Source organism: Coenobita brevimanus, chromosome 2 (assembly GCF_032717465.1).
Source record: "Coenobita brevimanus isolate Jiangsu-jjx chromosome 2, ASM3271746v2, whole genome shotgun sequence".
Classification (NCBI taxonomy): domain Eukaryota; kingdom Metazoa; phylum Arthropoda; class Malacostraca; order Decapoda; family Coenobitidae; genus Coenobita; species Coenobita brevimanus.
In genome coordinates, this window is record NC_136955.1 from 33,024,372 (window position 1) to 33,043,224 (window position 18,853).

The following is an 18,853-nucleotide window of genomic DNA, read 5'->3' on the forward strand; positions in this document are numbered from 1 at the left end:
AAGATACATGGGGTTTCCTTCTATCAGGATTTATCTTGGAAAGATCATTTTTACATATCTTATAAAATTTACTTCCAAGAAATTAGGTTTGCTAAGCCGAATACTTATCTTCTTTACCCCTGCACAGATGTTGACTTTATACACGAGTTTTATTTGTCCCTTTTTAGAGTGCAACTCTCATGTATGGGGAGGCTTCCCACATTTAGCCTTTTTCAACAAAGTGGAGTCATAGGCTTTTCGTCTCATTAACTGTCCTCCTCGTACTGTCTCCCTTCAACCTATGTCTGTTGGCCACACTGTTGCATCTTTATATCTTATCTATCGCTACTTCAATAGTCACTGCTTCTCTGAACTGTCTGCTTGCATCCCTGCACCTTTAGGATGGGGGCGTTGCACCCGTCTAGCAACAAACTCTCATCCCTTTTCTGTCCAACTCTGTAATGCATGAGTTAACCGTTACTCTTAGTCCTTCATTTATGCAACAGGTCAACTCTGAAACTGTCTCCCTTTGTCTATATTTCATATTTCCTATGATCTCCAGTCTTTCAATCGCAGTGTGTTCAGGTATCTCGAAATAAACAGATCTTGAATTTCGCTCTCTGTTGTATTGTTTTTGCTTTTTTTCTTGGAAGCAACGGTTTCAGGGCTATTGAGAAGGTCTGTATGTGGGGAGCCTTCCCACAGTTGAGAGTTATACTCTACACAGCAGCAAATAAAACCCGTGTATAAAGTCAACAATTATACATGGGAAAAGAAGGTACAGAGTCAGCATAGCACACCTAATCTCCTGGAAGCATATTTTAGAAGAGATGTATTATGATCTTTCCTAGATATGTCCCGAGAGAATGAAACCCCACTTATGGTTAAGGATGATGCAGGATTGAGCTGGATATTATTGAGTACTAGTGGGTACTCCTGTGGAAGATTTTTGTCGGATTGATAGGTGTAATGAGTCTTTGATGTATTAAAAACAACAAGATGACTTTTACCTCAGTCAGAGATACAAGCCAAGTCACACATTGGGTGTGCCATAGCCTCATCCCTTGTTTGTTGAAGTAACTGCTGAGATGGACGTTGTTGAAACCGAATGGAAAGGTAAAGGGTGGAATCATATGCGTATGAGTGGACAGGGTTAGATGCACAGCATAGAAGGTCTTTAATGAATAAAAGGAAGAGAGTCTGTGAAAGGACAGAGCCCTGAGGGACGCCACTGTTGATAGATCTAGGAGAAGGAGAGTCGCCGTCTACAACAGCAGCTATAGAACGACCAGAAATTAAGCTATAGATGAAGGCACAGATAGAAGGGTTGAAACCGTTAAAAGGGCAGTTTGGAAATTAAATATTTATGCCAGCTTCGATCGAAAGCCTTTGAGTTGTCAAGTGCAATAAGAAAGCCTTCGCCAAAGTCCCTAAAGGAGGATGGCCAGGAGTCTGAAAGATAAGTGAGAATTAAGATCGCCAGTGGAGCGTCCCTGATGATCGGAAAGAAGGATGTGATAGGAAAATTGCTTTAAAACTTTTCTGTTAAGAATAGACTCGAAAACTTTTGAGGCACAGGATGTTAAAGCAATTGGGCGATAGCTAGAGGGTTGGGAATGGTCACCCTTCTTTGGGACAGGCTGAATGAGAGCAATCTTCCAGGAAGAAGGAATGGTACAAATTGATAGACAAAGGCGAAAGAGTTTACCTAGGCAGGGTGTAGGTACAGATGCACAGTCCTTGAGGACAACAGGATAAACCCCATCAGGTCCATATGCCTTGTTAGTATTGAGTGCAGTGATGGCAGAAAATAAATCAGTTGAAATTTTAATGTCAGCCATAAGGAAGTCAGAGGGGGAATATGTTGGGGGAACAGCACCAAAATCATCTAATGTGGAACTGGAAGAGAGAGTCTGAGAGAAGACATCTGCTTTATCAGTAGAAGAAATAGCTACACTGCCATCAAAATACAAAAGATTAGGGAGGGATGATGAGGTTAAGTTGTTAGAAAAGGTTTTGGCAAGGTCCAATATATATATATATATCCAATGGGCCACGCTTCCATTCGCTCACTATTCAAGCCTTTAGAATCCTGGCTGTATGCGATACGCCCAAAACATTCACCACATTCTGTAGCTTCACATGAATGTATCCGATAGAGTCAATCCAGACACTGTCTTGTTAAAAAGGGGTGCCAAATCCCTGATCCTGCGCTTCTCCTCACAATATTCATCCAGCCAGCTCCATCTCTTGTCAGTCCCCTAGCCTCAGAGACTTTCAAACCTCTCTTCCCCACACACTCATGCACCATATCCTTTCACCTTCTCCTTGGCCTACCTCACCTCCTCCCTCCTTCACGTTCACTCAGATACATCTTTTTCATCTCTATTTTTATCCATTCTCTCCACATGACCATACCATTTCAGTACATTTTCTTCGAATCTGGTGTCCACAGACTTCAACACTCCACATCTTTCACGAATCACATTATTTCGTACCCTATCCAGTCTCTGTACATTCCTCGGCGGTCCCATCTCCATTGCTCTCACTCTTGACTTTTCATTTTCATGCCCCACCATAGTCTCACATCCATGAGTTAAAGTTGGCACCAGCACTCCTTCATGTAAGCCTCGTTTAACTGCAACACTCAAGCCTCTGTTTCTTATCAAGGCCTTCATTGCACCAGCTACTTTCCTTCCTTGTGTCACTGTACTTTCCACTTCTTTTGCACATTTTCCTATTTTCTATCACTGTACCCAGGTAACTGAACCCTCTCACCAATTCCATTCTCTCTCCATTCATTGTAACATCACACTGGGAGTCACTTTCACCCTCAGTAACCATTACTTTACTTTTTTCTGCATTTACTCTCAAGGCATGACGCTCACAGACATCAGCAAAACTCTTCACTAGTCTACTAAGTTCTTGTTCGTTATTTGCAAGTAGTACTACATCATCACCATACAACACATCTGAGATATTCCACCCATCACCATTCATTACCAACGCCATCTCCCTCTCACTTACTCGTGTTTTCTCTCATCATCCCATCCATATATATATATATATATATATATATATATATATATATATATATATATATATATATATATATATATATATATATATATATATATATATATATTGAACAACCATGGGGACATCACACAACCTTGTCGCACGCCCACACCGATTGTGAACCACTTACTTAGATGCCCATTTACCTTTACACATGCTTCAGTACCATCATAAAAACTCTAGAATAATTCTTCCATATACCTTCCCTACAACACTCAGTAAACTTATGCCACGATATTTCTTGCACCCACTTCGTTCACTTTTATTTTTGTGTAGGGGTACAGTCACAGCCTTTTTCAACTCTACTGGCACAGATTCACTCGTCCATGCGTTCTTATGTATCTCCAACAAGCACATCATTCCGCTCTCTCCACTAGGCTAAATCGTCTCTGCATACACCTCATCAACCTTAGCTGCTTTTCCATTTTTCAGCCGCTTCACAGCGTTCTTCACCTGTGCGAGTGTCATGTTTCCTGGCATTGCATTCCTTCTCTGCATACCCCCCAAACCAGTGATGTTTACAGTGGCTCTGCATACTCTGTTCCCGTTTATCAGACTTTCAAAATATTCTTTCCATCTGGTACTTACCTCATCCCCATGGGTTAATAATCTAACATTTTAACATTTCACAATTTTCTTTCTGTTGTCATTTTTAGATTTCCGCACCTCTTTCCAGAATTACGTATTTACGGAGTAGTTTGCATTCATTTTTCTTCCTAGATCATCATTTACCTCCTTTTTTCTATTCACAAGTCTCTTTATATGCTTCTTGCTCTCAACATATTCAGTTCTTATTTCACTTGAACCTTTGTCTTGGAACCAAGCTAACCATTTATTCTTCTTTTCGTCTGCTACTTTTTTAACCTCTTCATCCCACCATGCGGTACCTTTTTCCTTTGTTGTTACTCTTGCCACACCACACACCGGTTTAGCATCCCTAACTAAGCAATCCCTATATGGATTCCACAGGCTGTCCAGATCCATTTCATTCCAATTCACTGCCTCTAACTCCTCCCCTACTTTCGTCCTGTATTCATCTGCCATTTCTTTGATCCTCAGCTTCTCGACTTTCAGTCTTTCTCCTTGACTTCTCCTTTCTCTCCTGGTCCACCTCACTCCTCTCAAGTTGATCTTGCATACCTCAATCATATGATCTGGCAGACCTCTACGTCGTCCTCTCACGGCCCTCGTATCAGCAACCTCTCTACGAGCACGTAATCAACCAGGCTCCTTTCAACACGATCCCCGTTCCCTCTATACCATGTATATTTACAGTATGTGCATCTTTGTGCTTGAAATACGAGTTACAGACGAACAACCTCGTTTCCTGACATATTTCCTGCAGTTGCTTCCCATTGCCATTTTCTCCTGGTACTCCATTACAACCCATTATGTTATCCTTAGGACCAGTGCCTACTCTTCCAATCAAATCGCCCATTACGATCACTTTATAGCTCCTGGGCATTTCTACCACTGCTTCATCCAGTCCATTCCAAAACCTTTCTCTCACTCATGTCATCACACGGTGCATACACCACAATCACAGCCACCTTCACCTTCTCAAACTTGAACTTGACATGCATATATCTCGAGCTGACACATTTGTAATCACCCATTCCACTCTGCCACACTTCATTCATCAACAAAGCAACTTCTTCCTTGCATCTACCTCGCCAATTCGTGCCCGGTCTTACACATTTGACATCCCCCCAATTCTCCACTTCACACCCATTCATCTCTCACACAATGCCATCACGGCATATCTCACACTCTTGAACACATTCACCCCATCCCCTTGCTCTCCTCATTCACACCTCTCACATTCCACATGGCCGTGCGAACCTGCCCATTTGGTTGAGGCCCTGGGCAAGTATTGGGTCCTCCGAGGCTCTCCGAAACATTTGCCATGATTAAGTGATATTAGACAGGGGAATCTGGAAGACACTTAACCCGGCCCAAAACCCTGGCTATAAGGTTACCATCCAGCGTAGTAAATGGTTTCCTGGGTAGAGGAAACAATTTGGCTTGTCACTCAGTGTAGTGATCATAAGGCATCCCTACACTGAGTGAGTGGATGATGGATGCCCCCATCCATTACACACACACACACACACACACACACACACACACTAGGCATGAAAACGATATTGACAATTTTCTATATCACCCTCCATCTGGGAAAAGAGACCATGCAGTACTAAATTGCAACTTCAGGATAGCATATGAAATAGTTAACAGCAATGAAAGTTACAAAAAGAGCCTAAACTATAAAAAGGGAAACTTCATGACCTAAAGAAGTACTTCTTAGAAATTGATTGGGAAAAGGAGCTTAGAGGACAAGATTTAAATGCTATATATAAAAAATTATGTAAACGTTATGAAATAGGAGTCCAGAACTACATCCCACAGCACAAAGAAGCAGAAAAGAAAATAAAGAAATAGTTCAATATAGAATGTAAAAAATCAAAAGAAAAAAGAGATTTGTTGTGGAATAGATACAGAAAACACAATAGTGAAAGGGCATATAACAACTATAATCAGGCAAGAAACGATTATACAAGAATAAGGAGGGAAGCCCAAAAACAGTTTGAGGAGGATATCATAAATAAAAGCAGTGATCAACCAATACTATTTTACAGCTACATCAGAAGCAAAACCAAAGTAAAAGATAAAATATAATCCATTACGGACGTTGGAATCACCTATACACAAGAGAAGGATATTTGTGAAGCACTAAATAAGAATTTCCAATCAGTTTTTACCGAAGAAAAAAATTTTGAGAGGGACTATGTGGAACATGCATGTCCACACATACTACCAGATATACAAATATCAGAAAAAGTAATACAGGAGGAGTTAAGTAAATTAGACAAAGGAAAAGCAAATGGTCCTGATGAAATTTCATGTTGGGTCTGATAAATTACCAATATGCTGGGAATCGAACCAGGGACTCTCAGGTGAGAGCCAGGCAGCATACCACTACACCACGACCAGGTAAAAGTTAACTCACGTTGTCACAATCTTGTAACCAACGTCCCTCCGCCCCCATTGTGGGCATCTCTTCATTCTGACTTGCCGTAAGTGCTTGGGATGGATTAAAAGCATCTACTTCCCCGAGTGCCAGGGGGTTAACTCATCCTCTTGATGCTCTCTCTTCATTCTGACTTGCCGTAATTGCTTGGGATAGATTAAAAGCATCTACTTGCCCGAGTGCCAGGGGGTTAACTCATCCTCTTGATACCCACAGTGGGGGCGGAGGGAAGTTGGTTATAAGATTGTGACAACGTGAGTGAACTATTACCTGGTCGTGGTGTAGTGGTATGCTGCCTGGCTCTCACCTGAGAGTCCCTGGTTCGAACCCAGCATATTGGTAATTTATCAGATGATTTTTCCTGTGTACAGTACAGGTTTCTCTCTTCATGTTGGGTGCTACGTGAATGTGCAAAGGAGTTAAGTAAACCATCATCTTTAATTTTCAAGAAATCCTTGAGACAAGGTAAACTACCTGATATTTGGAAGAAAGCAAACATTGTTCCCTTATTCAAGAAAGAGAATAGACAAAATCCACTTAACTACCGACCAGTATCACTAACCAGTATTGTAAGCAAGGTATTAGAAAAGCTTGTAAGAAAAGATTGGGTAAATCATCTAGAAGGACACACTATGATAACTTAAAGACAGTTTGGTTTCAGAAAAGGAAAATCATGTGTTACTAATCTGTTGAGCTACTATGACAGAGTAACAGACACATTACAGGAAAGAGAAGGATGGGTGGACAGTATCTATTTAGATATCAAGAAAGCATTTGACACAGTACCACACCAAAGACTTTTATGGAAACTGTACCATCAAGGAGGAATTCGAGGCAAACTGTATTGTTGGATGCAAGATTTTCTTATAAAAAGAGAAATGAGAACAGTACTAAGGGGAAATTACTCATCATGGAGAGAAGTGACTAGCGTAGTTTCACAGCGCTCAGTGCTGGCACCAATCATGTTTTTAGTGTATATAAATGATATAGACAGTAACACTGGAAATGAAAGCTATCTAAATATGTTCGCAGATGATGCAAAAATTCAAAGGAGAATTACTAACATAGACTTGTAAAGAGCTACAAGAAGAATTAGATAAACCACATGAATGGAGTAATACATGGCAAATGGAATTCAATGTGGACAAGCGTCATGTAATCAAGTTTGGTAAAAGTGGAAAAAGACCTGATTGGGATTATAAGTTAGGAAATAAAACCCTACACACATCAAAAAGAGAGAAGGACCTACGTGTGATTATCCATAACAGACTATCTCTGGCTGACCACATCAATGAGAAGGTACGGAACATGTATACACTGCATGCAAATATGAGAATAGCGTTCACATACATAAATGAAGACATGATAAGAAAGATAATAACATCATTCATCAGACCAACTCTGGGGTATGTATCAGTAGTCCGGAGTCCTCCTCTCAGAAAACACATAGACAAGATTGAAAAAGTTCAAAGGGCCGCTACAAGATGGGTACAAAGCTTAAGGGATCTAAGCTACGAAGACTAAAAAAACTGAATCTACCAACACTACAGGAGAGAAGGAAAAGAGGTGACATGATTATGCTATATAAATGCATATCAGGGAAGGAGAAAATAGACATGATTACTTAACCTATGGGGAAGCATCAGCAAGAGGACACCGCAAAAAAATGCAAAAGAAGAGAGGTGATAAAGACGTAAGGAAATTTAGTTTCCCAAATAGAGCAATTGATCAGTGGAATGCACTACCGAATGAAATAGTGTGTGCCAAAACAATTCACAAATTTAAGGATATGTACGATAAATATGGTTTAAAACATGGGACAGTACGAGCTTGACTCATTCCTGTAAAGATACAATTAAGTAAGAACAATTAGGTAAGAACACACCCACACACCGAGAGAGAGAGAGAGAGAGAGAGAGAGAGAGAGAGAATTTGACCTTAAATGCCTTATCTAGTCGCAGATCCCAGTATCCATATCCTTTGCAGGTCGACAGTTTGATATAACGGATCCAAAGCTGAAGGAATTCCAAGATATCAATGATGAATTTATTGGAAATGTGACCCGCATTTTCATCCTGGATTTCTTCCCCTGGATTAAGAAAATACTACCTGGCCCCATTGTCAACAAGCTCTGTAAACTGGACTTCATTCACAGAGTAAAAGAAAAAGTGATCGATTATTTCAAGGTTAGTCTTCGTGCTCACTTACTTGTTCAATGATCATAAGCAAAGAAAGTTCACTGTCATGTCGTTATGTGTAAGTCTGCAGGTATGAAAGTTGACTGACAAAAGCTTTTTAAATCTTCAGACATTTATTGATGAAAATCGAGCAACGATAGACCGAGATAACCCAAGAGACCTTATTGACAGCTACCTGGTAGAGATGGAGGAGAGAAAAGAAGAGCTAGAGGCTCCCTGGCACGGTCAGTGTTACACATGTCTCACTAATCTCCTGGCTCAGAAGTGTGTATATTCTAGTTTCAGTTGATTATTGTCATCATATGAATGTCACTGTATACTGTAATTTTCAGAGAGAGATCTGGCTTTCCTCTCGATTGACTTGTTCTTTGCGGGCAGTAACACTATAATGGACACACTGAAGTTCATTTTCTACTACCTGGCTGCCAATCCACGGGTGCAGGCCAAGATGCAGGCAGAGATAGACAGGGAGCTGGCAGGCGTTTTGGCCACATTAGAGGATCGTTCCAGGTTAGATCACTGAATCTCACTAGCAACAAAATAATGAATGTTACAAATATCAAGGTAGGTAATGAACTATACGTTTTTCCTAGTTCATTCAGCACTCTGATGATAATTATTGTGCTTTGATGCCCTCCATTTTCCTATTTGTGGATCCAACTGCTTGGCATGGATGAGAATATGACTAAGAAGATGGTTATGACACTTTCCTTTAACTCCATCAGTCTGGTGAAGAGATTTTCTAATTCATTCCTGTTACCGCCTGACGGTTTTATTCAGCTAAGAAAAATCTTCAAGTAGTAAAGGAGTTTGTGAAGGCAATATCTAACCCATGAATTACGAGAAATTTCTTGTAAGGTGTACAAAATTATCAGATGGTTACAAGAATTAAAAAAAAAAAAAAAAATCGGCATTGGATTGAAGGGGTGAAAATAGCAATGCACATTGACAGGAACACTAAATTATATTTTCGAACCCCCTTTGTGATTGTGAGCCGCATTCAGTTTGGCATTGGGTGCCGTGTAGCACTTCATTCTGAGCGATTTTTCTTGCATACGACCCTGTCATATTTTCTTATATGTTACACTCCCTCTTCTGTTTTTCTTTCCTTCATTCATTGCTCTTCCTTCTGCCTATGGGTGGCTCTACACTAAGTGACAAGCCAAATGGTTTCCTGTACACGAGGAAACCATTTACTACCCTGGGTGGTAACCACATAACCAAATTTTGGCTCCGGGTGGTTTAGTGGGTAATTACGGCGCTCCAATTGGATTGAGCCGATGAAGGTTTATGTTCAGGGGGTGGATGGGGTTTAATGCTCACGTAATGCCACTCAGGGATGAGTGAGGCTGGTCACTTTCATCTTAAATGTCAGGAAGTATTTGCCTAGCCCCGGGCTCCTACGCTTCTCATGGGGCAAAGTAGGATTAGATGATGGATGGTTATTCATATCGTTTTAATATCAACACAGTTTCCATCAATAACAAATATCAGGGAACAAAGTGTGATGAAACATGCAATAAACTGCTAAGAAAGAGGTGTTACAAAAATACTGTCACGTAGAATACCATCCTTTGTGTCTCAGGATGCCCTATACGGAAGCTGTTATCCACGAGGTGCTACGCATGTCTTCACTGACTGCCATTGGACTTCAGCATTTAGTAACCAAGGACATACAGCTGGGCGGCTACAATATCCCTAAGGTAAGTCTTATGTGTGAGAGAGATTAATAAGGAACGCCGTAACCAGAATAATGAGCCTGGTATTTTTCAAAGTTTATGCAGAGATGTCACTCAAGTTTTAAGCATTGTTTTATCTGGTTTAGGGTTGCTTAGGAATAGCCTAAGCATAGTTGCCATTTAGCTACTCTTCTGCTGCTGGATGTAAGTTTTCGAGATGTACGAGTATTGGTAAATAAGAGGAAACGATTTATATAGTGATGGTGTTTGGGCACAGAAAACATGATAGAAGAATCATTTTAAAGACTTTTAGACAGGAAATTGCATTGTTGTTAGGAATATGACTAGGAGAATGGCTACTGTGATTCTGCAAAATTAGCCCTAGATCGCCATTCACTAAATAGTGTTTCTTCTAAAAGCTATTCCAACACACGCTGGATCTGTTACATGGTAATATTCATTATCAGGGTGACGAGTCGGGAACTATACCATATGAAGTGCGTTCCCAAGCCAACGAGCAAGCTAGATTTTGTTATTCTTTTTTAAATTATTCAAGTTCCTACTTTCTCGGCCTGTAGGTCATGTTTAATAACAAGGACAGTAGGCTAATATTGTATTTATTTTATCAGCATGTCTTAAATGTGGAATTGAGCATTTCCTGTTCATTAGAAAGACAAAAGTAATATTATCTTAAAATATTTTACAATCACTTCAATTGTCGGAAAACTATTTCAACATGAGAAATTTGCCCATATATATAACTTTGGTACTGAACTAAAAATAATCTGAAAATAACATAATTTCACCGTGTATGTCAGTGGGGGAAATTCTGATCTCCTCTGCGACCTAATTTCACCCTAATACACACACACACACACACACACACACACACACACACACACACACACACCAGCATATATATATATATATATATATATATATATATATATATATATATATAGATATATATATATATATATATATATATATATATATATATTTATCTATTGCCAGACGCCTCAACCCCGTTTGGGGTTGGCCACAAACAAATCGCCTCCAAGTCGCCCTGTCCCCCGCCATTTCACTGCCCTGCTCCCAACTCAAACCCCCTTCTCTCATATACCTCTCCACCCCATCCCTCCATCTCATCCTCGGCCTCCCCCTCCCTCTTCCCCCCTCCACCTCACTCACATGCACTCTCTTCGTCAGTGTTTCACCATCCATCCTCTCCACATGGCCAAAACACCTCAGTGTGTTCCTCATTACGCTTCCTATCACATCCACACCACAACGCTCCTTTTTATCCTCATTCGTCAGCCTGTCTCTCCATGTGACTCCACAGGCTCCTCTTAAATAACTCATTTCCACTGCTCTCACTCTTGACTTGTGTCTTTCAAACAACGTCCAAGCTTCACTTCCATACGTTAGAGTTGGTACGAGTATCACAATACTGTCATGTAACTTTTTCACTTCCATGCTCACTTCCCTGTTTCTTATCACTGCTTTCAAAGAACCAGCAACCTTTCTTCCCTGCTGTACCCTTTCAAGCACTTCACCCTCCAAACCTCCATCCTGTTTTCATCACACTACCCAAGTACTTAAACGTACTCACATTTTCCAATTCCTCACCATCCAACCTCGCTGTACATTCACTGACTTCACCTCTCTCAAAGACCATCACTTTGCTCTTCCCTACATTCACCTTTAGATTCCGTTTCTTACACACTCTCCCAAACTCATCCACCAAGCCTTGCAGCTCCCCTTCGTCTTCACTCAACAACACAGTATCATCTGCAAACAACAGTACAGGGAGTTTCCAAACACTATCCTCTCTCACCAGGGCCACTCCAACATCCACTACCCTACCTTGTACCTCTTTTTATTACCCCATCTATGTACAGATTGAACAACCTTGAAGACATGACATATCCCTGTTTCAACCCAACTTTCAAAGAGAAAAATTCACTTAGTTCACCATCCACACGCACTGCAGCCTTCGCACCATCGTACATACTCTTCACAGCATTTAGCAACTTCCCATCTACTCCATTTATTCTTAACACTTCCCACAATCCTTGTCTATCCACCCTGTCATATGCTTTCTCCAAATCCATGAAAGCCACATACAACTTCTTTCCCTTCTGTAGAAACTTTTCCACTAAAGATCTAAGAATGAATATCTGATCTACACAACCTCTTCCCTTCCTAAAGCCTCCCTGTTCTTCTCCAACCAATTTCTCTGTTCTTTCTCTAACTCTGTCAATAAGTATCCTACCATACACTTTTCCAATTATACTAAGAAGACAAATGCCCCTATGATTACCACACACTTCTTTTTCCCCTTTTCCTTTGTACAAGGGAATAATTATACCTGACTTCCAATCCTCCGGGACTCTACCTTCCTCCCAAGCCAATCTGCACATCTTCCACATCCATTTTACTACTATCTCTCCCCCATGCTTCAGCATTTCACCACACACTCCATCAATTCCTGGGGCTTTCCCCAATTTAACTTTCTTCATTGCTTCCACATCTTCTATCCTACTGATTTCTTCCTGTCTTCTCACCTCCCTCCTTCTCCCAGCCATTCCCCAGCCACTTATACTCGCATTACTTCCATCCTCTATGTTCAACAATTCCTTAAAGTGTTCTCTCCATCTGCTCACTTTTTCTCCCTTCTCCACTAGTAATCTACCATTTTTATCTTTCACTCCCCTGCTAACTTCACTTCCACCCTGTCTTGCTCTTTTCACCTCTTTCCAGAACATTTATATATATCAGCCCACTGTTGCCACAGTGGGCTGATTCCCAAACTTCTCCCTCCTTTAGTGACCTTTGTTCGCAAAATCCAGGAGAAGTTTGGTCGCTATTTGGCCGTTCGTTATATCCGACATTCGCATTACCAGGGTTCGTTATTAAAATGCGTGGCTTGAAGAACTGTGCCCCCGAAGAATACCATAGTACCCCCGACGACAAGGCAAGCCAAACACAGCTTAGTATGCCCGAAGATGCGCCGACACCCCCACACACGGACCCCACGGGGTAGCCGTCACCAGTCACCACCACTCCCGGCAACAGCGACATATGTCAGCCCGGGCCGTGCGCCCGTGTTATGCAGCCACCACTCCGCCGCCACCGTAGGAGAAGGACACTACCTTCGCGGAGTGGAATTGTTGAGCCAGCTAGGGGTGGAGTTAGAAAAAACACTCCAGACGGCGCCCCTCTTGTAGAGACGATCTATGGTCGCTCCCAAATTGTTCTGGTAGAGACGATCTATGGTCGCTCCCAAAGTGTTCCAGTAGAGACGATCTATGGTCGCTCCCATCCTCGTGAGACGATCTGTGGTCGCTCCGAAAGTGCTCCGGTAGAGACGATCTATGGTCACTCCCATCCTCGTGAGACGATCTATGGTCGCTCCGAAAGTGCTCCGGTAGAGACGATCTATGGTCACTCTGAAAGTGCTCCGGTAGAGACGATCTATGGTCGCTCCCATCCTCGTGAGACGATCTATGGTCGCTCCCATCCTCGTGAGACGATCTATGGTCGCTCCGAAAGTGCTCCGGTAGAGACGATCTATGGTCGCTCCCATCCTCGTGAGACGATCTATGGTCGCTCCCATCCTCGTGAGACGATCTATGGTCGCTCCCATCCTCGTGAGACGATCTATGTTTGCTCCCATCCTCGTGAGACGATCTATGGTCTCTCCAAAAGTGCTCCGGTAGAGACGACCTATGGTCGCTCCCATCCTCATGAGACGATCCATTGTCACTCTGAAAGTGCTCTGGTAGAGACGATCCATGGTCGCTCCCATCCTCGTGAGACGATCTATGGTCGCTCCGAGAGTGTCTTGGTAGAGACGACCTATTGTCGCTCCCTTCCTCGTGAGACGATCTACTGTCACTCCGAGGGTGTGCAGAGAGAGGCGAGTGGAGAGACGTCCCCACGGCAGGAGACTAGAGCCCAGGCTTCCTGTCCCAGAGTGACCCAGACAGGCCTCACAGCCTCCCCTGGTCTCTGTTCCCTACGCCTGGCTCTAGAGCAGACGCACCTGACGGACCCCAGTGGAAGTCACTGCCGCAGCCCTCCCCTGTCGGCGCCCCTAGATGCTGGAGACTTTAGCCCACAGTCTCTCTCGGTTCTCCCCAGGACACCCGGGCATGATCTCTCTATGCCCCCACGACGCCGGGACTTATCACAGAGGTTCCTGGAGCTATTCAGCCCCAGTCCCGAGGGCCACATGCCTGAGCCAAGCCCGGAAGCCATGGGAAGCCCAGGATGCGAGAGGACGCCCTTACGAGTTATCCCGTGCCCTCTCGGCACGCCTCGCATTGGCGGTGCCTCTAGCCCGGCAGGATCGCCGACGACATGGTCCTGCCTATCCCCCTGATGAATACGTGTGATACTGTAGCACGAGTGATTTAGGTTAAGTGTGATTTCCCCTAATGTAAGTATTGTGCAGTGATTTCATATAGTGAATATCGGGGTGAATAAGATTACAGTGAGAAGTTAAAGGACGAGTGTGTGGAACACGACCTGATTGACTATACGTATGAGTGACATCCCTGTTATACAATTAGTAAGCCTGTGCCGCCGGGAGATTCCCCCTATAAAGACATACCCCCATTACTGTGAAGGAATATTGTGAAAGGAAGTATTAATGGTATTCTCTCCCTCCCCCACGCTACCCATAAATCTTGTTTACCGCCCTCTCTCACTCCCATATCTCAAGTAAGCGTAAATCAAGAATAGAATCAATTACCAAACTCTTTTGGCTAGTGGAAACCATATAAACTTCACGGCTAATATCTGCCGCCCTCCAGTATTACCATAACTTTCCCCTAACCGTCACAAGTCACTCCCCGCACCTCCCCTATCTCCTCCTAGTGAGACTCAACCACCCTACCGCGCCCCCGCGCGCGCCTATATTTACTGCACTCCTGATACACTAGGATTGTTTGTGTTGTCATTACTATCAGAGAAGCAAGTATCCTGCGAGATACACATATCCTAGATAAGGCTTTATATTGCTATATATTGTGCTGTAATATCTGCTGATTTGTCCTGTGTCTAACTGTGGTAATATACGTGTAAAGGTTGTTGCCTAGAGTTTTTGTGTCCTGCCTCTCTTTATTGCACTAAGCTCCGGTCTCGAAAGAGGACCCCGCTCCACGTTAGGTGAAATAGGAACGAGAAGTCGAGCCCAATTTCACCTAGCATTACAGTTATATCGAGGGTTTACTGTATATATATATATATATATATATATATATATATATATATATATATATATATATATATATATATATATATATATATATATATATATATATATATATATATATATATATATATATATAGTAATCCCTCCAAGACCCGACGTAATAGAGCCAAAGGCATGTATGGGACTTGGGTTTGTCCTGGACTTGGGAAAATGCCTCATGGACAGGTACTTACGGATCCTAACCCAACCGAACTTTGAAAACCACCTAAATAACTCCCTACCAGACTTGCACAGCACCTGTTTAAGACTCTATTCACACAAATAAGAGACAGAATGCATGAAATAAATGAACAGGAGGACTGCTGGGCCTTGGGAACAGGCTGTGAAGCCTTTGCCCAGAGTCAGACATAAAAAAAAACTTACAACACGTCCGTGGCCGTCACGAAGATTAATCGGCCTCCTCTCAGACTGTGACAGTACAAAGGTACACTTGAAGCACATACAGTAATCCAGTGTTGCACTGCACTTAATCCTTGGCACTCTGAATTCTAATTTCTTATCACTGCACATTCTTTTCTTATTTGTGCTGCACTTGAAACTCACCAGTGTTGCTCTTTTCACTTAATCCTTGGCATTATGAATTTTAATTTCTTAACACTGTACATTCATTTAGTACTTTGCGCTGCACTTGAAACTCACCACTGTTGCACTCTGCACGTCTAATCCTTGGCACTCTGAATTCTAATTTCTTAACACTGCACATTTTGTTCTTAACACTGCACAACATTGTAAAATCCCATGTAGTCTAGTGGCGAGTTTTTGCTGTTTATTCACTGCAGAGTCAGAGAGGATGTGTTGCAGGCAGCCGAGGGGCACGTCGCTGAGACATGGTGATGGACTACCCACTGCAGATGACTCTGAAGAAAGCCGCAAACTCACGTCCAGTGGCGACTCCACCGTGGGCGATGTGCTGGGCTGTGGCTCAGAGGTGGAAGGCAGGTCTCAGAGAGGCATTGGTGTGGAGCCAGGGCTGGGCATGGCAGGGGTCACGGGCCTGAAGAAAGTGTCATTGGTTGCTTGATGTTAGGAACTGTAATTCTGGTGAGTGATGATGCGCTTCCTAAAAGTGTGCAATTCCTTCACTAGTCCCAGGGGCCCCATCTCCTGGTCACAGTCTGGGTGTTCAAAGTAGTCAAGAACGAACTCAACATGCTCCCGGAGTACACTTAGCCTGGGGATGGCTGGAGCAGTGGCATGCTGAAAAGGAGTCCACATCATCCTCACTGTCCTCATTGGAATCTTCCAGCTGGGTACTGTTACCTGCAACTGAAGATGTGTTCTCAATATCAGACATGATCTGATACCCAGGATCACCCTCATCATCATCCAGCCACTTAAGCACTTCGTCCACATCCACCTCATCACCAGCTGCACAAAGACACGCATGGAAGTCATTCATGTCAAAACCTAGAAAATCGTGCACCACATCAGCTTCGAGAAGCAGACGAGCACCAGACACTTTCCAGAGTCTTGACAGAGACTTCCCTCCATGCACTGGCCTGGTTTTAGGTAGCTGACTTGAGGTTGTAGCGGCGAAGGTTTTCTGCAGTCTGCTGGGCTCGTGTGTTCCGTTCCTCCCTGTGCTGGTCCTCGTCCTCAAGAACAACCATCACCTTGTCCAGCAAATTCCGACGGTACAGCCTCTTCGTTGCCACGATCACTCCTTGGTCCATTGGTTGGATGAGAGCAGTGTATTAGGTAGCAAAAACAAGCACTAATGCAGCCATTCTCAGCCACCAACTACCTGTCGAACAGATGCGCAGGTGCATTGTTCAAAAGAAGGAGAGCCTTTACCTGGTTGCGTGGGATTCCCAGTGTGTTCATCTGATAATGGATGACCTCCTAGACGAAGTGCTGGTGAAACCAGTCTTTGAAGATCTTGGCTGTGAACCAAGCCTTCAGAGAATGATACCAAATGACAAAGGGCATCCATCAACCCACGAAGGCAATGAGGCTGCTTTGCATGGCCAACAATAACGGGCTTGAGCCAGTGCATGCTATTAACATTGGCGCAACACAAAGCAGACATCCGATGTTTGGAGAGCTTGCATCCAGGTACACACTTTTCTGTCTCCTCTGCTAGGGTGTTCGTTGGCAGCGAATGTTAGAAAAGACCAGTTTCGTCAGCGCTGAAGACTTGACCGAGAGTGAAGCCCTCCCTGTCGATCAAGCCCTTCACCTTCTGCCGAAACTCTTCTACTCCCTCCTTACTGGGATCCAAAGCTTCACCATGGGCCTTATGATTAGTAAGTCCATGTCATAGTTTGAAAGCAAAGAGCCACCCTCCGGATGCCTTGAAGTCTGGGGAGTTGTGTAGCCTTGTGAACTTCTCTGCGGCAGCCTTCAGCTCCGTGCCACGCACTAGCACACCAGCAGCACGTTGTTGATACAAATCAGCATGGAGCAGTCGATTTCTGCAAACCTGGGAGGGTACATAATCTTCCTCTGCACGTTGCGTTTGGTCTTCGATGTGAAGTCAGCCGTGTACTGGGTGAGTTTGTCCCGGGATTTCTTGATATCGAACAAAGTAGAGTGGGCCAGGTTGAATTCTCGGAGGATGCAGGACGTCGACCATCCTGCATCCACCTTCTCCAATATCTCCCTCTTCTTCTCCAGAGTCAGAACCACTTGTTTCCTCTTCTTGGAAGGCAGGGCCATCATCATACACACGAGTAAGAGGCAGCAGAGGAACAGCAGGGCCTGCAGCAAGTAGAGCACCACCACAAAAGCGAGCATGTGGGTGGCCATGGCGACAACCATGCACTCACGATGATGGGTAGGTGGGAAATGGAGAGGAGGCAGGGGCACTCTGCCGGATGTCAGCAGAGCTATGCTGCCAAACACAGCTGTTCGTCACTGTGTGGCAAGTTCAAAGTACGGGTGAAAACATGGAGGATTTTTTTTTTCTTTTTTTTTGCTTTTTTACATTTTTTGGCCATTTTTGGGTATCCAGGTCTTATAGGGAGGGATTTCTGTACATATATATATATATATATATATATATATATATATATATATATATATATATATATATATAAGTAATCCCTGTACTATCCGGGTGCCCACTATCCGAACTCCACACTTACCGGACATTTTGGGACCAGGCCTTTGGAACCCAAAAAAAGCCAAAACAAGTAAAAAAATAAAAACTGACATTTTTCACAACCGTACTTTGAAATTGGCGCACACCCCCGAACAGCTGTGTTTACGCTTGCTGCTTGCTTCCCCCATTCCTCCTCAGTTACCACCTAACTACTGTTCTGACTAGATGCTCATTCAATGGATGCCGCACGTGCTCTTTTTTGTGAATAAACAGTGAATAAACTGCAATATCCCGCCACTAAACCACATGGGAATTTACAGTGTTGTGCAGTGTTATGAAATTAGAATTCAGAGTGCAAAGATTAAGTACAGAATGTAAACTGGTGGTTGAATCTGGCGTGGTGCAATCAAGAACAGAATGTGCAGTGTTAAACAGTTGTAATTCATAGTGCAAAGGATTAAGTGCAGAACAACACTGGATTACTGTACATGTTTCAAGAGCATTTTCACCACTGCCAGAGACTTAGAGGAGGTGGGTTAACCTTCATAATGAACGGCCACGGAC

At 43.2% G+C, this 18,853-nt stretch overlaps 1 protein-coding gene across 1 annotated transcript in view; it reads left to right on the forward strand.

The window, feature by feature from the left end:
• LOC145391626 (cytochrome P450 2L1-like) overlaps positions 1-18,853 on the forward strand; it is a 215,108-nt gene that overhangs the window by 143,969 nt on the left and 52,286 nt on the right. The window contains exons 5-8 of the mRNA XM_080266168.1: positions 8,075-8,274; positions 8,396-8,510; positions 8,619-8,796; positions 9,872-9,989. Of these exons, the coding sequence (XP_080122294.1) occupies positions 8,075-8,274; positions 8,396-8,510; positions 8,619-8,796; positions 9,872-9,989 (611 nt within the window). The remainder of the gene's footprint in view (positions 1-8,074; positions 8,275-8,395; positions 8,511-8,618; positions 8,797-9,871; positions 9,990-18,853) is intronic.